This window comes from Seriola lalandi, unplaced genomic scaffold (genome assembly GCF_002814215.2).
Source record: "Seriola lalandi dorsalis isolate HSWRI2012SDOR001 ecotype SW California unplaced genomic scaffold, Sedor1 jcf7180002054926, whole genome shotgun sequence".
Lineage (NCBI taxonomy): Eukaryota > Metazoa > Chordata > Actinopteri > Carangiformes > Carangidae > Seriola > Seriola lalandi.
In genome coordinates, this window is record NW_019525478.1 from 852,977 (window position 1) to 875,551 (window position 22,575).

The following is a 22,575-nucleotide window of genomic DNA, read 5'->3' on the forward strand; positions in this document are numbered from 1 at the left end:
CATGGATAACGAAAAAAAAAAAGTGGTGATTTTTGGATTGGGGGCCAGTGGGTCGCATGGCGGGGATACAAGGGGTCATTGTTGCGAAGAACAGCGCTCGTGTTTGTCTCCGCGCGGCCCGTAATGTCCCCTCTCGTCCCTCCTTTTCTGCGTTTTTCTACCAGCGCTGTTCGGTGTAAAAGCTGGCTGTGACTCTCACAGAGACGCCGGTGTAATTATCAAACTCACACACGAGTCTCCTTCAGGGGGCCGTTCGTTAGATTAGAGAGTCTTCACCTGTCACGTGCAGGTGAATAGAAATATTCACCAATATAAAACAACATCTGAATTATATATATTGTGAATGTTTGTATGTTCTGCTGTTACTCTAACATGAGCCAGTTTAAATCATGTATCATAAATGAATAATATTATGATTTAGGATCGACCTGCGCGCTGTGATTAACATCTCAACTTGTACATTTCACCCTGAAACAACTTCACTGCATCAAACTGGAGCCGCGATCTGTCACTGTGTCCTGTGCTGATTGTGTTTCTGCGCAAAGGCACAAAACCTGCGCAACGTTTTCTCCAATAACCGCATCTTATTTAAGAGATACTGGGTGAACTTCAGCCTTATACTGGGTGAACTTCAGCCTCGGTCTGCTCTGTGAGGCGCAGTTTCAGCCTCAGACCAAGACCTTTCTTAATTACTGGATCTGACAATGATCGGCTCTTGTCTCGCGTTTGTTCTGAAATCTGAAATTTAAACTTTAAATCCGTCACACTGACACTTTTGTTCAGTGAACAGGACTCAACCAAGAAACTCCTGATGCTAAAGAGTGCGTACAATTTATATCCTGGGCTCGTGCACAGTCTTCATTTTAATTGACCTGCTACTTCTTCTTTGCAGCCGTGAATAAAACCGTTTGTTTTCAGGAAAAAATGCAAATGGAATCAACTTCCTCTCAAAAAGTCTGTGTGGAATTATATCAGCAAACATACCTGTACTGTAAAGTATATGTATTTAGCTGATAGTGCATTGATATAATATTGATTGATTGATATTAGGATTCACGCCTTGTGCATTCTTTCTGCGTAAAATGTCATGCGCACAATTTACGCACGCTCATATCTCGTATTCAGACTCATTAGAATTAGAGAAAAAACAAAATCCCAAATTTCTAAAGACAGAGCGAGAGGGGGGGGAGAGAGAGAGAGGGGGAGAGAGAGCCAATCAGAGATCTCCCAGCCTGCATCCCTACATTCGCGCTGCTCCTTTAAGACTCGTCCTCCCATCCATCTTTTTTTATTTTTTTCCCTCGGCCTCATACAAGGAGCTCTTTAAGCCCCGGTGCCGTCACACAGAGCAGGCATTCATACTCGGGCAGCGCGAGCGAGGGGGCTGGGGAGCGAGCGAGCGTCACTTTGGAAACTCGGGAACTCACGGATTCTCGTGCGAAACCGGCGACCTCCTTTTCTCATTACTGAAGTAAGGCGCTCCGCATTTCCAACTCTTTCCTGTGTAGCTGCTGCATCGGAGTCAGAGAGAAGAGCCCCCGAACTCACAGTTAGAGATCGATCAGTCTTTGGGCTTCCTCTAATGATCTTTAACATCCACATGATAATTGGTAGTAGCTTTCAGGATGTGTGAGCTGGGTGTTGTAGTTTTTAAATCTGTGACTGACTGAAAGTTCAATATAACATTTGAGATGAAACTAAATGTGTAAATGCTTCAGTTCGCTATAAACCATTAGAACAAGTTTGATGAGGCTGATTATTGATATTAGACCAGTTGTTGTCAGTTTAACAAGTGATGCTGTTTTTAATTGATTTCTGATGGTTTCCTGTTCATGTATCGTTGATTCTCTTTTGTTCAGACAGTTTTATTTTCTCTTTTCCATAAAATCTAAAATGTAAGATGTTTCTGTTCGACTAACCGAGAAGACTTCATTTAAACTGAGAAAAGCAAACAGCTGAAAAAGCTTTTTAACGAGGGGAGTTCTGACAACTCGGTGACAAATATCAGCTATTGTAAAACTGCAAAAAAAAAAAAGTTTCAAACAAGCAAATTAAGGCCAACTTATTGGCAAGTCAAGCGGCGATAATGAGTTCACATACCGACATTCATCCCACAGTAAAAGTGCTCAGTGATGGAAATTAACAAACAAGTCTGATTTGAATGGAAACAGACGATGAGTCTCTGTTGATTCACTTTATTGGCTCGTTTGTTTCTAATGTTTGTTAAAGAAATAACACGCTTCATAATCAACACATTCACAGACCAGAGGCAATTATCACCAGCAGTCCTTCTAATATTATAATAATGATAATATTATAATTAGTTTGTGGGGCAAAACACGGACAACACGTGCGCAAATGAGGCTTTTTTATTTAAGTACCTTGCGCTGCTGCTGCATCGTGTCTCCGGGACGTGACGACGGTCCGTGAAGCGGCCGAGCGGAACCAGGTGGCAACCGAATATCATTCATCATTAACGCGCCTCGGACAGATGGAGAAGCGTTAGAGACACAAACACCGGCTGTGAATGAATGGAGACGATTCCCGACATCCACTCCGGTGTTCAGGAACTTTAATTAAAGAGCCACACTGCGCATGATCTGTCGTTTAACATGTATTTTAAATTAATATTCCTGCATGACGCGAGTATAAAACTCACGTCTAAATATAAGGCTGCAGGTTAAAAAAAAAAAAAAAGTGGTGAAGCAAACGTGAAGGTGCAGCAACCAGAGGGTTAAGTGACTATAATCCACCACTTGACCTGCACAAGAAAACAGCAGCTCTTTAACTGACAGCCGACTTCACATAATCACTAATTTTCCTGCAACACGACACCGAAAACAACCCGGAGCCGCCGGTTCACAGGAAGTGCGCTGATTCTGGGCGTAAAGTTGGAGGCAGGGTGTTGATTTAATGGACAAAACAAGGACACATTTTGCTCCTTGCCGTTAAGACCTGCCCCTGTTTTAACAACCAGACTGTGTCTAATTCACACACGCGTACCGACACACGCACGTACACGAGGTTTATATTTCCAGCGCCCAGGCTGTGTTTATCCAAGGAGAGCCGGGTATAAATCCAAGGTCTGTGCTGCTGCGGCCTCGTATCATTACAACACTTTCTCCCCCGGGAGCTTGGAATAACTGCAAAACCTTAAACAGTAGCTTTTCTCTTTTTCTTTTTTTTTTTCTTAGCGGGAGCAAATATATAAATGTCTATATAGTGTACTTATTGTCACTTATATAAAAGTGACTGAACTGGTGCAGACACACTGAATAAACAACTTCATTATGGAAAATCTTTGTGTAAATGAGCTGAAATGAATCAGTCCTTCTAATCTGGTCTTTTCAATGACTCCAGTACTTTCACAAAATATAATTTAACAGTCATATCTGTGTGAATGCTGTTATGTGGAGTAACTGTTTTATTGGGGGCAAAAAAAACCTCTGTCTTGACCTAACCCCAATAAAATAAACACACTAACCAGGTAACGACACCTCCTCACTGGTCACAGGTGTCGGTGAAGTTTATCTCGGACTGTGAGAACTGACCTCCTCATCACTCTGCTGTTTCAGGTCTTTGCTGCTGGATTTCAATCGCGGGACACACGGAGGAGAGAGAGAGAGAGAGAGAGAGCGAGTGAGAGAGAGAGAGAGAGAGAAGGGGGAGAAGTGAGACCGGGTGAGTTTGGCGCAGACATTTGTGCATTAGCAGGTAAACTGGGGTCCAAGGTGCGCACTGAGCCGCCTATGATACCAACAACACGGATGGAAAGAACTTTAATGTGGAACCCTCACAGAGTTTTGCAGCGGAGGCTGAGAGTAGAGACAGACTGGCAGTTTATATTATAACTTAGAGGAAGCGACAGATCAGACCGCAGGCAGCCGACACTCCGTGCGTCACTGTAGGGACAAAACAAGCGCGAGGACCCGACAGGTAGCTGAGCTGTTAGAGACAGGCCGTGCGTCCTCTGCGCACCCGGAGGTTTGCGGTAGCAGGATGTCCAGAGAGGAGCAGAGCTTATCGGAGGTCGAGCTCAGTCCCGGGATGTCGGACGACAGTCGCTCCCTGTCGCCGGGTCATTCCTCCGGTGCGACAGGCGGGGGGGACTCGCCTCTCCACGGGCAGCAGCAGCAGCAGCAGCCGCCGCAGCTCGCGGGTCTGGACGACGTGTCGGCGGGCTGCTCGTCCGCCAGATCCGACGACGAGGACGAACGCTTCCCAGCAGGAATCCGCGAGGCGGTGAGCCAGGTGCTCAACTGCTATGACTGGACCCTCGTGCCCATGCCCGTGCGCGTGAACACCGGGGGCAAGAACAAGCCGCACGTGAAGAGGCCCATGAACGCCTTCATGGTGTGGGCGCAGGCGGCGCGGAGGAAACTGGCCGATCAACACCCGCACCTGCACAACGCGGAGCTGAGCAAGACCCTGGGGAAGCTGTGGAGGTGAGGAGGCCACTTTATGTGGACTGTAGAGTGCTGACCCACTGTCTGTCATGTTGTGGTGATGCTCACTCAGGAAGGTGTGGACAGGTATGTTGGGGGCGGCCCAGGTATGGGTTGGGTTTGGAGATTAAAAGTAAAAATATAATGTTCCGGATAAATCTTCAGCTTTCAGGAAAAGATCAGGGTTTATTTTTAGGATGGGGGGGGGGGTTTGGGGGGAAATTAGCTCCAGATTAGAGCCGGACAAAGGTCAGTTTCAAGAATGAATGCAACTGGACAAAACAACACTGAACAGCATTTTCCACTCATAAAAGTTTTCTAAGCTCTGACTGGCAGCAGCTTCACCTCAATCAGCTGATCTTTACCTCCCCATCACTTCTGTCCCACACTTTCATTTTCATAATTCTCCCTCATATGGATTTAACACAAGCGTCACACATTAGTGGATGTTTATAGTTCTTAGACAGAATGAGACAACTGCAGGTTGTTTGAGCATGTGCAGTTTCCGTCCCTCACACAGGCTCCTCCACGCCACTGTGTTTTCTATTAATGTTGTACATCAGTTGTAACTTTCAGGGAGGCCACGCCGTCTCCTGTCCCACTTTTCTTTTGGTCACAGCTCACCAGCCATAAGAGCCACTATCTGTGTGTCTGCTGTGGATGTGTCACGGTCACATGTCGCTGAGATCAGGCTCATTTCATACGCTGTCTCATTCTGGGCGACCGGCTCCTGAGGGAATAACAGGGAGTTTTCAGAGCCATTCAACTAAGTTACAAGTATTGGAAGATCTTATTTAAAGATAATCTTCATATATTTAAGTGAATAGTTCAAAGTTATAGTTAATATAACATAGCCAGAATCCCTGCAGCCCTTTAAGCTTAAAGTTTCACACAGATCCCGTCCCTGTGCACAATATCTGCTGACAAGGAAGGTCAGAAAGGTTAAATTCATTAACCTTGTGAGACTGGAGCATTAATTAGATGAAGACTTGACCTTGGGCTCGGGGCATGATTGGCTAATTAGCCCAGAGGCATGATGAACAGAGAGGCTGGGGAAGGTCAGGGTTTTCTTATGCCATTCCTGCCAGCGGTGGTAATAAGGAGCTCAGTTCCCCGTTTGCAGACAGGATGCGTCTACGGCCGCCATTATTTCATTACTGTCCGGCAGTCAGAAGCCCCTGGCAGGCACGGCATTACATGCAGCTGTGCAGATGACGTGAATGAATAGCTGGAAGAAAATTTTAAATTCTCTTCGTAATATGTTAATAAGCACCGAAACAGGATCAAACGTATTACGTGCTGCACAGAATATCTCTCCTGTTGTGACCTCAGGAAGACCGAGCAACAGTCGCTGATAGGCCGAGAGCGACCTGCTTCCATCTGTCCCACACGCTACCCGAACATACGTGACCCAGCTCGCCGTAATCAACCCGTCATTGCACAAAGAATACAAATGAATGAATTATTATCACAAACACTGATTAATAACAATATATACCATAACCACCCAAACCACAAAGCCCAGTCCTCCAGTCAGGCAACAATCCAGATGTTGACTTCCTCTGAAAACTGAGCCTTAAAGAGTTTATCTTAATGTGCATTTTTTAAGTATTTGAGACATTATTTCTCTAAACTAAATGAAAAAGTCGCCTAAATTGAATTTCTAAAGACTTCTGGCCTCATCTTGTGGAATATTGTAGAAACCGCAGCATGAAAACAAAGTGTTTTCTTCTCGTCTTCTCACATAACCGAACCTTTTTTTCCCCCCTCCAAAGACTCCTCAATGAGAGCGACAAGCGCCCCTTCATCGAGGAAGCCGAGCGGCTGAGGAAGCAGCACAAGAAAGACTATCCCGACTACAAGTACCAGCCGCGACGCCGCAAGAACGGAAAGATGGGTTCCGGGTCAGGAAGTGAGGCCGACGGCCATTCGGAGGGTGAGGTCAGCCAAAGCCAATCCCACTACAAGGGCCTCCACCTGGATGTGGCCCTCAGTGGGGGAGCCCGGTCCCCTCTGACAGATGGGCACCACCCTCATGCTGCAGGTGGGCTACGGGCTCCCCTCCAATACACTACACCCCCCCCCCCCCCCCCCGTTTTTAGATGAGTCTGGATGCAGCTGGACAGTGTGGCACACACACAGATCATGGTTCGAGTCTGCCGAGAAAACCAGATGTAACTTCACGTTTTCTTTTGTCTCCACAGGTCAGAGCCACAGTCCTCCCACACCTCCCACCACTCCCAAGACAGAGCCTCAGTCTGGGAAGGCAGGGGATGGGAAGAGGGAGGGTGCTGGGAGCGGGGGCGCCCGGGGAACAATGGGAGCAGAAGGGAGCTCAGGTGCTGCGGGATCCGGGAAACCTCACATCGACTTTGGTAATGTGGACATTGGTGAGATGAGCCACGAGGTGATGGCCAACATGGAGCCTTTCGACGTCAACGAGTTTGACCAGTATCTCCCCCCGAACGGGCACCCGGGGGTCGGGCAGAGCGCAGGGGGAGGAGCAGCTGCGGCAGCTTCTCCGGCCTCGCCATACACCTATGGCATCTCCTCAGCTCTGGCGGCGGCCAGCGGACACTCAGCGGCCTGGCTCTCCAAGCAGCAGCAGCCGCAGCAGCATCACGCCTCCCCTCTGGGCTCAGACCCGTCCAAGGCCCAGATCAAGAGTGAGGCCGGAGGCGCCGGCGGTCACTTTGCAGAGGCAGCCTCAGCAGGTTCCCATGTCACGTACACGCCCCTCAGCCTTCCTCACTACAGCTCCGCCTTCCCCTCACTGGCCTCCAGGGCTCAGTTTGCCGAGTACGCGGACCACCAGGCCTCGGGGTCGTACTACGCCCACACCAGCCAGGCCTCGGGGTTGTACTCAGCCTTCTCTTACATGGGCCCCTCCCAGAGGCCCCTGTACACGCCCATCACTGACCCAGCCAGCGTCCCGCAGTCACACAGCCCCACGCACTGGGAACAGCCCGTCTACACAACGCTGTCGCGGCCATGACAGACAACGAGACCAGAGAGTACTGGTGCAGGTTCAGCCCCCACGTCAGACCCGAGAAGCAGCTGCAGCGCTGGTGGCATCGGAGGTCAGAGTGGTCTGGGCTGGGGGGAGTGGGCAAGCACCAGGGGAGGAGGCTGGGGAGGCAGGACGGGACAAACCCCGCTCTGCCCGGGCCCAGGCGCACAAACGCTTTCACGGCCCAGGGATGAGCGCGAAGCGTGGCGCTTGTGAAGCGTGGTTGATAAATTTCGGGGGCGCGCAGCGTCAGCAGTCAGAGAGCGAGTTACTTTGACGGTGCAAAGAGAAAAAAAAAAAAACACTCACCGCAGAGTTCCAGGTTCGATCTCTCGCAGCACTTCGAACAACACGGTTAGCGACAGAGTTCACGGGCGGGAAAGGATCGTCTCCCCTTCGGTTCTGAGGAAGCTTCACTGTAGTCCACACCCCGCACAGAGAAATACCCACATCTACATCTGGAATATATATATAACCATGACCTGTGTAATGAAGGGTGTGAGTCTATATGAAATGTTTTTTTGTTGTTTTGTTTTGTGCCAGAAGAAAGGAGTGCCAAATCATTTGGCTGTGGCCCATTTATTTCTCAGGCAAGATTGAGCGACTTTTCATCGGACAGATGTTAGTTTTTGTATCGCTTCTGGAAATCAATACAACAAACACTGACGGCACTCTGTTGGTTTCTGAGGCACATCTGTCCCTTATTTAATTCTTAATGATTGATTGTGCTGTGTTCACTTCAAATGCCTTTTGTATACACCATGAAGAAAAAAAAAATGCCATAAAAAGCCGTGGAAGTGAAACGACTTATTATCAGGATGGTTTATTAAAAAAAAAAAAAAGTACTTGAAATTACAAACTGTTCATTATATTGATGGATTCTGATACGAACTGTGTGTAAAACGACCAAAGTTTTGAGACCAAAACTTTATTACATAGAGAAGAAACCGATGTTTCTCCCAACAGGACACTCAAAACTACCTTTCATTATGTAGCTAGCTAGCCTTCTCTTAGCTGTCCACATTTTCTCCAATGTGACATTTTTTTAAAAACGTGTTGGTGTCAAAAGTTTCTGTTGAGTTTTTTATTTTTTTCTCTAAGGCACTGATGAGTGTGATGATTTTAAGTCGTTTTTTTTTTTGACGTTTTGATGTCGAACATTCATGATAAAAGACAAATCTATTTATACTTGGGTCATTTGTTTTCATTGACCACGGTTGCAATATGTTATAGAATTACATAATAGAAGCTTTTGCAGTTTTTATTTTTATTTTTTAAAAGAACTGACTGTATTAATTCTCATGTGCTATTTGCCATTATAATCTCCACTGAGATCCTGCACCACTGCCTTTCCTCTTCCCTCCTGTGTCGTTTAAAGTGTGTTTTTGTTTTTTAGAACAGTATTCAATGTGAAATGTCACATTTCTTTTTATTGTAGTTGTGTATCTTTTTTTTTTTTTTTTTTTTTTTAAAATTTCTTTAAAAAACACAATTTGAAGACAGTGTCAGTGTGGGTGATGCCAGTACTGAGAAACAGTTGCCAGAGATTGAGCGAATAAAGCCTCCAGGAGAAAAAACGTTTTAACACAACCTAATGTTAAATAAAAAATGTGCCTTATCCTAATAATAATAATAATAATAATAATAATATCTGTTACTAACACATTGAACACAGGCAACTAGCTGTACTTAAAGCTAATCTGTTTTTTTATGTCACAGTGTCTTTCTCTCTTTGCTCTCCCGTGTTTCCACATGTTGTTTCTACGTCTCAGCTCCTGAGCAGAACTTCAATGATCTTATTCTCCATCTGAGGAAGTGAAAAAGATGAAACATTTAATTTGTGTTTATGTTTATCGCTGAAATTATCCTTCATCACTACTGGACACATGTCTGAACCATATGCATGCAGCACTGCTTGTTTTAATTCACTTCATTCTTTTTATTTTTTTTTGCTTAAAGCACATTTTGATGTAACTTTTTTTTTTTTTTTACCTCCAGTTCATCTCACCTCCTCCCTGCCACGCGTGAAACATCTGTAATGTTGCTTTGAATTTTACATTTCCTATTTATATTTGTTTTATGTTTGTGTTCGCAGTGAATTGTTTCTCTCCTTTTTTTTGTTGAAGAAACCTCTCGACTGTTACTGTTACTGCCGTTTTAGTATTTAATCTTTCCAGTCTTGTGTAACAGCTGCCAGCACAGCACAGCCACACAACTGCTAAATAAGAGCAGGAGCGAAAGCCTAAACATGTGATGATGACTAATGATCTCTGACTCTCACTTGAAATAAAGCTATTATTCCCGCTTTAATACAAGTCTGCCTCTTGAAACATTTTCACAACGGAGAAAAATAATGGAAATGAAAGGTCGTGATCTGATAATAACTGCAGTATGATAACAAACAATAAGCTGAACGTCCTCATTTAAAAAAAAAACACTAATTACAGAAACGTTGCAGCGGTTTATGAGAGTGACACATTCTCATCTTCTCGTTATTAATTACAACCGAACAACAGAAGCGCGCGCCTCTGTGGCATCTTAACGGCTCGAGCGCCCGCTCGCGCTCTCGGCATAATCCGTTCAGCTAACGGTTAATTCACTTCAGCTGCACCGCGCGGCTCAGCTCTCAGCTACAGACCACCACTGACCATCAGCAGAGGTAGAGGTGAGCTGCGCACGAGTGACGGTGCCGTGCATGTGCAGGCAGTGACCGAGGCTCATGTGTTGTATTACAATAGAGGCAGGAGTGTCCTCAGATCCGCATTCACATTCTGCAGCTGAAAGTTTCCTCCGACTGAACTTGAACTAATCCAGTCTTAGAAAGGGGGGTGGGGTGGGGTGGGGGTGCACGCCTATATGCATATTTCAAGTTTGTTATAGTGCGCATTTATGTGTGCGTGTTTGTGTGTGTGTTGCAGGTTAAGCCTGACTCCTAATTCCCTCGCTTTAATCGGCTGTGTGATACTTTGGAGAGACAAAGAGGGCCATTGAAACGGGAGCCGGGGGGGAGGAGGAGGAGGAGGAGGGGGGAGGAGGAGGAGGAGGGAAACAGGGCAATGAGGGAGCCTTACCCATAACTGCCTGGCCTGTAGCTTCACCAGGATACAAAGGGACTCTCATACACTCTCTGCACATAGACCCCGCAACCCCCACTACCCTCCTCCTCCTCCTCCTCCTCCTCCTCCTCCTCCACACTCAACCCATCCACTTTTCAGGTTGGAACTGTAATGGGATTAAACCGTCAAAATATTAAGAAAGTTAACCAGAAAGCAGACGGAAGTAGAGTTAAATTCAATATTGCAAACAAAGTCGAAGCAGGTGTCAGAGCAGGAGATCTGGATGGAGAGCGCTGTTTGTTTCTCCAGCTCGTGTGATGTAGATCTCTCAGTTGATCTTATTCTCTTTAACCCGACAAGTTCATCTCAGTTAAAAAAAATAAATAAATCGAGGAAACCGAGTTAAATAAATAATTAGTTTTAAGTTATGTTGGCTTTATATCTACTTAAGTTTATGTAAACGTTAGTTATGTTTACTTCATTTGTGAAGTTTTTCCAACTTAAAAATGGCAAGTAAAAGGAACCTGTTCTTTCTAAATGTTCTCATGTGGTTATTAACTTCACAAAGACACAATTAAACGATCCTGAGCTCAAATGTAAAAGTTGGACTCGTGTTGCACCAAATGTTACAAAGAGGCTCCAAAAAAATCACATTCAACATCCGAAGAATTGAATGTGATTTAAGACAATTCATTGTGTTGTAGGAATCTGCAAAAAAAAAAAAGACAGATCAAAACCCAGTAATGGTTGTAAGATGACCACTGTTTTAAATCTGGAAGAACAGGAGAAGATTAATAAATATAAAAAGAGACAGACGGAACGTGTGGCTCGCCGTGATCGCACAGGACGAATAAATAAAGACAGACGAGTTAATCAAGAGAGGAATGAGCAAAAGCACAAGTCAGAAGATATGAGTCATACCCTCAGCTGGGGTGAGGGCGACCTGATGGTGGCCTCACTGTGGCTGGTGCTGGTGAGTGTCACATGTGCTGCTGCCCCCCCTCCCCCCTCCGCCCCATGAAAGGAGAGCAGCATCACCCCGAGGCGCTGTCTCCTCCAATCAGAAAGGCTCACAGATTAAGTCAGTTTTTTGTTTTTTACTTTCAGAAATCAAAAACACAACTGTGGCTACACACACACAGGAACAGACACCAGGACACACCGGCTTCCTGCTGATGGCATTTATAACATGTGTGAGGTGGATCCTCTCGGCTTTATTCTCACCACAGAGAAACATGCGGCTTCATCCTGCTGCATTTCTTATCATTTACCATGTCTTTACATTCATGCCACACACACACACACACACACACACACACACACACTTTATAATCCACCCATCCATCCACCAGAGGCTGGAGTATCATCACGCAGCTTCTTCTACAACAAAGCTCTTAATCTTCTCTTTCTCACAAACTTTCAGCTCCTTTCTTTTTTCCAGCGCTCACCGGGCTTCGTTCTGCCCGGGCAACAACCCGTTTCCCCCGCAACAATACGCAGACTGTTTGGCTGCTAAGTGCATGTGTGTGTTTGTCAGGCTTTCACACTAGTTATCAAAGACAGAGGGGAGAAATAAAAATCATAAAGTTCAGCTTTTATTTAAACTATCAGGAGTGAGTCTTTTAAGCCGATTGCCATTGTTGCAGCAGGATGGATTGATTGTGGGACTTTCCCCCTCACTTGTAATATAATTTTTGCAGTTTGCTTTGACAGATGCATCAGAAATGCAGTTTTTGTAAGAAATCTCACCTGTAGAAATCACGATATTCACCTGGTATTCAGCATAAACAGAGTCACCTGGAGGGCGGCTGCTGTATCTGTGGGTTACAGTCGCCTGCAGCTCAAACGCACATCTTCACTTGGAAATGTTGTGATATATGATAACTTTAGCCACGCAACATAAAGCTGCATTAGCAGCATGAACAGCTGACATACTGCATGTAGATGACTAAGAGGATATTGAGTCAATAGCATTAAACAGTCAATACAAAAACCCCAAATCTCCAACGGTTAATGCAAAAACTAAAGACTGAGTTTTAATAAGCTGCTGCTAACCTCAGGCTTTTGCACTGTGTTGTAGAGAGTTTATTCTTCTCAATGGAAGAATTATTTAATTACTTCTGAGGCTGAAATGTGATTTAGCAGAATCATCAGTATCATATAATGTTGGTTCAGGGGCAACTAAATAACAAGCTTGCAGTTATTTCCCATTTGTTCAGGTGTAAGTGGCTTATTGCACGATTAAACACAGATATTAACAACCCAGAGTCTAACTTCAAAAGTCATTACAAACCTCTGTGAGCGTGAGTTTCAGTAACATGAATGAGATGTGCTTGTTCATACAAAAGAGTTTATTCTAAACTATAAAACAGTTACTTTACATTAATCACCTCTGTCCTTCAAAACAACAGATGGAATAATTTCAACAGGATTATTTTGTAAAAAAAAAAAAAAAAAAATAGTGTAAATGTTTGCCTTAAGTTACATTTCCCCCTTGTGGTTGTTTGTGATAATGCAGCTGTTAAAATAGGAAGTACGGTAGATAATAAGTCTAAATTTCACTTTAGTTAAATTCACGGTTATCCAGACGAAGGATCATCAACATAAAAGATTTTCACGGTTCTCTGAGTGTCTGTTTGGAACATTTCATGTGTTCATATTTCACCAGCTCTCACAGTCACCTGACCATTTTGTGTTTCAGGTGAAGGTAGGAGCAGGTGGGTGATGACGCCGTCGGTCTAAGGACTCCCCCGGGTTTGTGCAGCTGACTGACCTGGTACGACGGAGAGTGTGAAACAGCACAGACTGTTGTGTCAGTGCAGACTGGATCATTTGTTTAATCAGTTATGATGAGCTCGTCACAACCCCAGTCCTCATAGCTGCCATCAGGAAGGTACCTGCGGATGATGATGGGGATCTTTCTGCTCCTGTTGGAGGAGACGAGCGAAGGTCACGGTAAAACACTGGGAAATACATAGAAACTCAACATCCTCTTCAAATAACGAAAATAAACTAAAGCATAACAGATCATTTCAAACAATAAAAATTATTACTTACTTGAGCTCTTTCATAGCTATTTGCAAGGGGTCTGTTTCTCCCTCCAGCTCCACCATGACCGGAGCGCACATCCTGAAGAAAACAAGCCAGCAGATAGACAGGAGTGGTAAATACTAAATGATATATGTAAGCGGCTACTTCATAAAGCTCCATTTTTCCTGGCAATTTAAGCTGAATGATACTGATGCACTCAAATGTCACTTTTGACAAAACAGCTCAGAATGTGTATATATATACACATTCTGAGCTGTTTTGTCTGTACAGTACAGATTAAATGTTAGAGATGCTTATCTGTGGTTTTACAAGAAATGAACACAGGAGACATTTTTAAGGAATTGTAGGTGATAATTGTAGGTGAATGTGATGATGCAGTGACAACTCATTTCCCTCAGGTGCTGCTTCTTACACCTGTATGTATAATTTCCAAACAGTAATAACCCAGAAAACAACTCTGTCCTCACATAGGGCACTTCCCCTTCTGTGATACACGTCTATAATACAGTGAAGGCAGGAGTGTAAACGAGTGTGTACAGAGTCAAACATCAGGACAGTGTGGACACACCGCCCACAGCAGTGTGTCGGTTCACACATAGGGCTGAACAATTGATCGAAATATAATTTTAATCGCAATATGGCCCAGAGCAACATCCAAATCTCAGGATCTGCTTTTTTACCCTAAAGAGACGCTCCACGCTAAAAATCATATTCTCCAGATGTGCCAAAATCTGTTGGTACAAGACGCAACAAAAATCACATCATGTCATTATGTTTTTTCAGTGAAAATTAAATGCAAAAAAAAGATAATTCCAACTGAAATCACACATATGATTTTATTCTACATATCATTACTCACGCTATCTGCAGAGCTCGTGTCCCCAGCACTCTGGCTCTCTCGTATTTGGTCATGTATGGTGTTGTGATCCTCTTCTGATTTGCCTGCTGACCTTCTCCCGCCGGCAGGATCTGCACGTTCTCCTGATCTTCCTGCTCACGCGAGCAAAGTAAACAAGGTTTGGACCCGTTGAGTATTAACCAAATGACACGACCATAGAAAACCGGTGGGAAAACGCTAACAAGATAAAAACGCTGAACTTACATCTTCCACGTTTTCAAGGTCATCTAATCCCTCGTCCTCCTCGGCATCATCAAAATCTCCATCATCGAAGCTACAAATGAGACAAAATACAGTTATGACGTAGACCACACATCCAGAGAAAGTTTAGAAAGGGGCAGTTCTGCTAGCTAACTGGCTAAACGTTAGCTAACTGGCTAAACGTTAGCTAGCTGTAACGTTAGCCCACGTTGTTTAAATACGCGGCTTAATAAAACGCGTTGAATCAGAGCGTCGTTACTTACTTGTCTTCGTTGTCGGACATGTTTTATTTTGAAGCCCCTATCTGCCCCCTGTGAATTATTACTAGTGAAAATGTTCTAACACACTTTTTGTTGTCAACATGAACCCACATGAGCGCGATGGCCTTCCGACTTCCGGCCGCTCGGTGTGTTGGAAAATATTCCGGGTGGCGGAACATTTGTGTTTCGTTCCGCTTATTTTCGAAAACGTGTCAGGAAAATATTAAAACTGGCATTTTTTGGTGGAAGTTAATAAATGTATTTGTCTCTTTCATGCTGGTGGGGATTAGACAGCCGATTGTTCCACCCTCTTACATCCTATTACTTATATTGGGTTACAAACTTGTGGACACACTTGCTTACAGTTGGTAAATCAACTAATCCTCTTTGTTAACCATCAGTAATGTGTAGATATTTTTCTCCATATCCTCACAGTATTTAGAAAGGAACACAGCCCTCAAGATTTCAAAGGAATTTCTGAAAAGCTTGTTTAGTCCCAGAACAGGAAAAGTCCTCCCCAGGATTAACTCTTTTTCTTCTGCATCTGCTTTCATCACTTAAAGAGCGAAAAACAACTAAACCGATAATGGAAATAATATCTACATTGATAAATGTGCAAGGAGAAATATATGTTCATCAAACAACTCAAGACGAGTTGGTGTTACCCGACTGTTTTGAGTGAATTTAAATGCACTTTTTCAGCACAGTAGATAACTGACATCTCAAAAAACTGGTTGAAACAAAAGCTGGTTAATCATAAAATACACACTTCTCTCCACAGACAAGACATCAAACTTTCACAAATAAATATTTATTGCATACTTCAACTAAATCAAGTATGTAATAAAATGAGGAAACATAAATACTGGTTGCATATAGCAGATATGGCAAGTAAAGATGAACAAGGAAGAGAACATAACATGGAATCATTTGCACAGACACGTCTTCATCAACTAATCTTTCATATGACGATCATCTTCTGTGGTAAAAGAAATATCAACACTTTTATCATCTAAAAGGTACAAATGAGTTTGTTGTCTACGAGAGTTTCGTGTCTGTAACATTTCTACAGTCGCGACGGTGCGTCAGCTCTTTTTGTCCGAGGAGTCTTTGCTGCTCTCGGCTTTATGGTTCAGCAGCTTAAAAACTTTTGTGGGCTTGAACTTTCCTTTTGACTTCTTGAGCTCTTTTAGTTCCTCTTTCTGGAACTCTGAGGAGAAAAAACACAATTAATTATCATTTTTAAAACATTTCAGTAAGACACACAACATGAGAAACATTTTGAAGTTATTTTCTCACCTTTATTCTTCAGCGAAGCTTCCCAGAGCTCATCCTCCTCTATTTCCCTGATCAGAAAAAACAAAGTTCAATTTCAACTTTCCAACATAATAAATCTATGAATGTGAAGGCACCGTGCATTGTATTGTTTCTTTCCTTCGCACCTCTGCCTGTCCTGATCCAAGCTGCTGACGATCTGGTTCCTCTGTTCGATGATGGCGACCAGCTCGTCCATCAGCTTCTGCTCTCGACCTCGATCCTCCTGACTCCAGTCGCTCTCTGAATGTGCAGACGGCGGTGTTTAACATTTAATAAGAAGAACCAAAACAAAGAACTCCTTTCCACTGCATCCACATTCAAGAGCCTGTACGCAGCGAGGTCTCCGGGCAGAAGGCAGAACTCACAGAACAGGACAATAGTAATAATAATAAACCTCTGCTTTGCTGCACCTTGCAGAAAAAAAGCTACGGTTAGGAGTTAAACTAGAAATATTGGACCTATTAATGATTTAATTATATGTTCAAGGAAAAGTACGCTGACAAAAGTGACACACAGGATCGTACAGACCAGGTTTATTAAGGAGACATCGCAGCTCATACTCCACATCTGCCTGTCTCTCCTCTAACTTCTTCTGCTTTGTCCTGGGAAAATACACAAAAATAAAAAAAATCATGAAATTTCGCTTCCTAATTTTTAAATAATGGCATATATAACACATTATCAGAGCAAAGAGCCTGTCTCGTTCACTTACAGGTGAACAAGCTCCGTATCTCTGCGCACCAGAACGTGTCTCTCGTGGATAAGAGAGAACCACTCCATCAGCATTCGTTCCTCGTCTTTAGCTGAAATAAAAAAGGACGTGAAAGCAGAGACAAAGACATCCCTGCTGCGATGACACTGACGACACTGACGACACTGAGCAATTCTGCGGCGGTAAATTTATCCGATGTACCGTTCTTGCAGTCTCTCAGATGTCTTTCCAGTTCCACTCCTCTTTGTTCCAGCGCCTCCAGATGTTTATCCAGTTCTCCCATCTCTGTCTGCAGGTCTTCTGTAGAAACATGTTGGTCTGTCTGCACCTGTCAGCGACGCACAGAACCACGTACAGATTTATTTACACCAGAACAATTTACATATAACCACTAATGACTAAACCTGAGACACGATGGCAGCTAAAATAATCAGTGTAGACAAAAATAATGAAATAATAATCCTTCTATGGAGGCTGAAGATGAAGGAAGCAAAACTTCAGATTGTGTTTTTATGGGGCAGCAATGTGCCAATTTGTATTTAGAACAATAAAAATATAAATTAGTAAAAACATGTATCGCCTGTTGAGGTTTAAAGTCAGCCATTGTACCTTCCTCTTGATGAGTGGGAAGCCATGTCCCGGGGCAGGAGCCCGTCTCGATGGGAGGTCCTGGAAAGTCTTTGATTTGGGTATTGCAGGTTTTCGATCAAAGGGATTCTCTTTGCAGGCCGGCTGAAAACATGGAAAGAAAATTGTGGGTGTTTTACTGCAGCGATAAAAAGAATGTGTTCATGTTAGATTTCATTATTATTAATTAGCCTTAAACTCTGGTCATACCTTACTTTGGCATGATGTGACAGACTCATGTGCCTCTGTTACACCAACAGGCACCGAGGACCTTTGAGAGTGGACACATGTGATAACCGGCACAGAAAGACTCTTGGGTAAAAAGCGACCTGCAGCCGCTTCAGTCACATCTGGCTGTGAGACACCTGTGCTTCCATTTTCATCCAGAGCCTGCGAATCCATTTGACTTGTGTTTGCAGCCGGTTCACTGGAAGCACCCCTTCCCTCTGCCGGGTCACGTCCTGCAGCTCCACCCGCCTCAGTCACATCTGCTCTGTTTGCTTCACTGGGTGTATCCAGCGGTTTTACATTATTGTCCTCAGATTTAATGGCAGCAGCCTCCGAGCGACCGCCACCGTCCTCTGAGGACTCAGTTTGGTCCGCAGACTTCTCCGCCTGAGTGTCCTCATCCACATCCTCTGCAAATGGATTGGGAGGGGCTACTTTTGGTCTGTACCAGGACCCCCGCAGGTTGGAGAGAGATTTGGATCGAGGAGTGGGCACCGGGGCCGGGGCGGGAGGCAGCTGCGTCCAGGGCCCGGGATGGACGATGGCCATCCACGGGTGGTTGGTTTTCACTTTAGGGCTGCCAGCGGTCGGGCTGGTGCTGCAGGGAGAGAGACAAGAGGTGGTGTTAGAGGTGACTGCACGAGTGAGGACGGACTTCTGAGGAAAGCAGAAATTATTATGTTGTTATGCATCTGTGATATATTACAAAATAAAACACATTTTAAAAAAAGAAACGTGTGATAATATATGATATTGCTAGATGTGAAATACAGAGGAGACCTGCACGGCAAAGAAAAGACAGACTCTTTGTGTGCACTTACATGTGAGATGAACTGAGGGCAGATTTACTTTGGTTGGTCGATTTGCCTGCAGAGAGAGAGAGAGAGAGAGAGAGAGAGAGAAGCAAGAATGGCTTCAGTCATTTATTTCACTTTGTCATGAAAGAGAGGAGACGTACATGATACAGACAGTTCTGAAAACAACTAGATAGACAGACAGACAGACAGACAGACAGACATACAGACACATAGACAGACAGACAGACAGACAGACAGACAGACAGACAGACAGACAGACACATAGACAGACAGACAGACAGACAGACAGACAGACAGACAGATAGACAGACAGACAGACAGATAAACAGATGCAGTAAAATGTGCGTATTTACCTGCAGCAGGTGAGCCGTTAGCTGCGTGGGTAGTTTTGACCCTGGGTGCAGGGACAGGGACCACAGGGGAGTCGAACATTCTCCTGGGTGCTGGGACGGGCTGAGCACTTCCTTCTGTCGACCGCACACACGGCGAGGAGAGCTCAGACGGCGGATGAGTCTCCGTCGCTTCCTTCTTGTCGTCTGACAGGACGGGCGCAGACCCAGCTTTCCCAGCTCCTGCGACTGTCCCGTCTTTAACGCTGGGCTGAGGAGGAGAAGGAGGCGCTGGCTTTTTCGCCGTGCTCTTCAGTGCGACAGTTGACTCGTTGTTTTCTCTGCTCCTCACCCGCCTCTCTCCCCCCTCCATCTCTGCTGTTTGACAAACCTGTCTGTCCTGTGACTCTGTTTTCTTAGTGTAATGAGGGACGCTGCTGATGGCCAATCCACCGAGAGATAAATAACCTGTCTGAAACTTACATTGTGGACGACTGTCAGTAGATCCAGTTTGTTGCCGGAGGTCAACACGAGAACTTTGACTGTCTGTTAAATGGTGAGCGCAGATCAACGAGCCGGCATCACTTCCCTGTGTGTACGACTCTGGTAAGAGAGTGCTGTGACACACTTTGCACCTGAAGGACAAAAAAATCCAACCATTTAAAAATATAAAACAAAACAAAAAAGTCATTTTCTCGATCTGTGTGGCCGAGTGCAGATAGATATCATATGTCATATATAATCATATGTGAGCAGGGAGGTCAAACATGTGGTCACTTGAAACACATTAGAGACGCATTCCTGTGTGTGAGCTGCAGTCTGTCTCAGCCAGGTCTAGATGGCCTGGACGTGTCTGGATCCACACGCTAAGAGAAGCAGAAGAAGAAGCTGCTGTTGCCGTGTGAACGGTGCCGTTACCTGAAACAGCTTCGATGGTAGATCTTTCCGTCGACCAAATGTCTCTGTATGAGGTGGACGGGTTTGAAACACAGATTACAAACCGCCCGCGGCCTTGTGTTGGATAAATGATGGCCACCGGTTTCCAGATGAGTGGCGCTCTGAAAAGAGAAGAGAAACTCTCAGCTGAGAGCTGTTAATCCAGCAGCTTGAGACGACAACGAGCAATGTGAAAACAGGCGCGTGTGTGTTACAATGACTGTGTTTACCTTCAGGACTTTCAGACCATCGGGGGATGAGATCTTGGTGAGATTGTTTAAGACAGCGACGTGTGATGACCTCAGACTGGCAGGACCTGCCGCAAAGTCAAGAGAAGTCATGCAAAGTGAAGCGCAGACTTCATGTTGGAAAAATGTGCTGTGTTCATTTTAATAGAGGAAGGGTGAATGCAAAGAGCCCAGATACAATCATAAGGGAAGTGGAGATAGTGGATACACCTCTTCTGACTCGCTGCAAGAAACTGAATAAAAGCATCTGATAATTGGCTGTAACACACCACGCACCATGATTCTTCCTGTTGAAGAAAAAGTGGTAATGTGAAAGGTAGGTGATGATGCTCAGACAGTCGGGCACCTTGGTGGAAACCATTTCCTTTGGGTCCAGCAATGCAGGGATGCCCAGCTTTGCTTCTGCAACCTCAAAAGCCTGCAGATCAGGAAACAGAAGCACAGAGCGAAGGTAGATGACTGTGAAAACGTGTCAGTGTCTTCTGCGGTAGTAATGATGGATAAATACCAAACACAGAAATGAAAGAGACATGCTCGCATTGTGGCTTATGTGTGCAGAACACGAGAGTGAAATGACTCACCAGTTTGTTATTGTGATAGACATTATCTTTGGAGAGGGAGCTAAAATCACTGGAGGAAAATGGAGAGATCGATTAAATGCCGATGAAAAGACAAAGTAACAATCAAAACAAAACAGTTGTCCAGGTGCAGCTCATGATCAGAGATTACTGTGAGATGACCCTGGTTCAACCGCTGACTGTAAAAGGTAAAAAAAAACTGACTAATCCCATTTAATGAGACAAGAAAAGGTTGACAGAGATTAAGGAAAGGAGAGATTAGTCCAAGACAGAGTACAACAGGTCCAGATTACACAGCATGGTGGTCACAGTCAAGAAGACTTTTAAATCTCAGGGCAGGACAACAAAAACAGACAATGACAAACACTTACACTGTGAGAAAATGTCCAAATAATGTAACACACCTGTAGCTACTGAGAAAATAACACACCTGACTGTGCTTGTGTACCTGGCTGAGCAGGATGAGGTTGCACAGGTCTAAGAAACCACGGGATTACTTACATCAAGTCAGGCCGGTGTTTATGGATGATGGCGCAAAATGCAAGTCCATCTCTGAATGAGGTCGACATGTTCTTTATGTCCACCTCGGGGTAACCGACGCATGTGTCGCGGCACCACTCTCGCAGAGCCCTCGGTGATGCCATTGCGTGTGTGGGATTAGACATGTGGGCTGGGTGAACATGGCACTTAATGAGTTAGAGGAGATCAAATAAAAGGAAAGGCAAGGTTTGGTTTTGTGGAGAAAACAGGAAACGAGCATCTACTACACTGCATAGCAACTACTTTTTTTTTTGTTATTGAGAGACCTGCAGCCAAACGTGTGCGTCGCGTTGGTGAAAGCAACAGGAAGGAAGTGGTGTTCTTCGCCTTGTTGTGTTGCTGTTTCAGATCAACACAAAGTTATCCGTGCACGTAAAGCGGTTTAACACTGCTTCACTGCTTCCAGACACAACTTCAGTCTCAAACGGTTCCGCTCAGTCACGACAAACACAGTGTCACTGTTCACCACAAACCACCACCGAGCTCCTTGAACGTGCTCAGCTGTCGTCCAAACATCTGCAGCGCCTCGAGGACTTCTGGTCAACTTGTTAGAAAAGGTTGTAAATTTCAATCTCGTCCCGTTACTTGCAGCAGTGCTCCTTGTTGTGCTCCACAGTCAGTAACATGAACTGCCACTGGAGGGCGACACAGAGCTGGTGCTTCTCTATAATTAGGAAGGGGGGGGGGGGGGGGGGGGGGGGGTTCTGGTGACAAGCAGACATGACAGACTTACTGTGTTACAGATAAATATATAATCAAAACCTAGATGCATTACAGCTTCATTAAAATGCTTCAATCCTTCCCCCACTCCTATTTTGATCACTTGATTTGTTTTGTGAGCATATTCATTTTATTGGCTACAACACTCTTTGTAATATTATCCATCTTAATTTCAGGCAGTTTCTTAGTCATCTGTAAAGTAAGCCATTTTAAAAGCCACGTCCGGTCAAGTTGAATAAAACATTAATTGGCAAACTATAGCAGCAATAACACGTCGAGTAGACTCGAGAAAAAACTCCACATGTTTGGGGCTAACACTAAAGTAACTGTACTTTGCCTGTAATTTATTTATTTATACTGATGGCCACACCGACTAAATGGCCTACTTTTACTTTGAAGGAATTTAACTTCCGGTTGGTTCTGATTTCTTGCTTGACGTAGCTCTCTGGTCATAGAGATTCATGTGCTAGACTGGTTATTCCCGTTCAACTTTACCTTATAATCTAATTTGCGGTTAAAATGCTGTAATTTATTATGTTTACTTTGACATTGTGGCTGTTGTTATGGCATATGAAACACACAAAAATAATTAGGACGAACA

At 44.5% G+C, this 22,575-nt stretch overlaps 3 protein-coding genes across 4 annotated transcripts; 1 reads left to right on the forward strand and 2 right to left on the reverse strand.

Moving 5' to 3' along the window:
- Positions 1-1,301: 1,301 nt before the first annotated feature.
- On the forward strand, positions 1,302-9,770 carry sox10 (SRY-box transcription factor 10). Its single transcript, XM_023431628.2, has 4 exons — positions 1,302-1,471; positions 3,576-4,445; positions 6,221-6,489; positions 6,650-9,770. The coding sequence occupies exons 2-4, from the start codon at positions 4,000-4,002 to the stop codon at positions 7,438-7,440; spliced, it is 1,506 nt and encodes a 501-aa protein (XP_023287396.1). The 5' UTR covers positions 1,302-1,471; positions 3,576-3,999; the 3' UTR covers positions 7,441-9,770.
- Positions 9,771-12,844: 3,074 nt separating this feature from the next.
- polr2f (RNA polymerase II, I and III subunit F) lies at positions 12,845-15,072 on the reverse strand. Its single transcript, XM_023431637.2, has 5 exons — positions 14,925-15,072; positions 14,665-14,734; positions 14,422-14,552; positions 13,569-13,640; positions 12,845-13,438 (listed from the first exon to the last, which is right to left on the reverse strand). Exons 1-5 carry the CDS (start codon positions 14,942-14,944, stop codon positions 13,348-13,350), a joined length of 384 nt encoding a protein of 127 aa, XP_023287405.1. The 5' UTR covers positions 14,945-15,072; the 3' UTR covers positions 12,845-13,347.
- A 644-nt stretch (positions 15,073-15,716) lies between these two features.
- On the reverse strand, positions 15,717-21,878 carry LOC111673761 (MICAL-like protein 1). Of its 2 annotated transcripts, XM_087170045.1 has the most exons (16): positions 21,216-21,878; positions 20,718-20,766; positions 20,413-20,554; positions 20,119-20,204; positions 19,871-20,010; positions 19,436-19,587; positions 18,977-19,330; positions 18,627-18,672; positions 17,788-18,403; positions 17,560-17,682; positions 17,152-17,278; positions 16,951-17,041; positions 16,767-16,840; positions 16,364-16,478; positions 16,221-16,267; positions 15,717-16,131 (listed from the first exon to the last, which is right to left on the reverse strand). In XM_087170045.1, exons 1-16 carry the CDS (start codon positions 21,377-21,379, stop codon positions 16,007-16,009), a joined length of 2,451 nt encoding a protein of 816 aa, XP_087026171.1. In that variant the 5' UTR covers positions 21,380-21,878; the 3' UTR covers positions 15,717-16,006. The 2 variants fall into 2 exon arrangements, with proteins under 2 accessions (XP_087026171.1, XP_023287393.1); XM_023431625.1 differs by having other exon boundaries at positions 18,977-19,587.
- Positions 21,879-22,575: the final 697 nt, after the last annotated feature.

Coding starts and splice junctions, on each gene's coding strand:
- sox10 (XM_023431628.2), top strand. CDS start 4,000: ATGTCCAGAGAGGAGCAGAGCTTATCGGAGGTCGAGCTCAGTCCCGGG. Junction 4,446..6,220: donor ACCCTGGGGAAGCTGTGGAG/GTGAGGAGGCCA, acceptor CCCCCTCCAAAG/ACTCCTCAATGAGAGCGACA. Junction 6,490..6,649: donor GCACCACCCTCATGCTGCAG/GTGGGCTACGGG, acceptor TTGTCTCCACAG/GTCAGAGCCACAGTCCTCCC.
- polr2f (XM_023431637.2), bottom strand. CDS start 14,944: ATGTCCGACAACGAAGACAA. Junction 14,735..14,924: donor ATGTCCGACAACGAAGACAA/GTAAGTAACGAC, acceptor TCTCATTTGTAG/CTTCGATGATGGAGATTTTG. Junction 13,641..14,421: donor ACACGAGCTCTGCAGATAGC/GTGAGTAATGAT, acceptor TGTTTTCTTCAG/GATGTGCGCTCCGGTCATGG.
- LOC111673761 (XM_023431625.1), bottom strand. CDS start 21,379: ATGTCTAATCCCACACACGCAATGGCATCACCGAGGGCTCTGCGAGAG. Junction 19,588..19,870: donor TACCATCGAAGCTGTTTCAG/GTAACGGCACCG, acceptor TTTGTCCTTCAG/GTGCAAAGTGTGTCACAGCA. Junction 16,479..16,766: donor ATGTCTCCTTAATAAACCTG/GTCTGTACGATC, acceptor CTGCACATTCAG/AGAGCGACTGGAGTCAGGAG.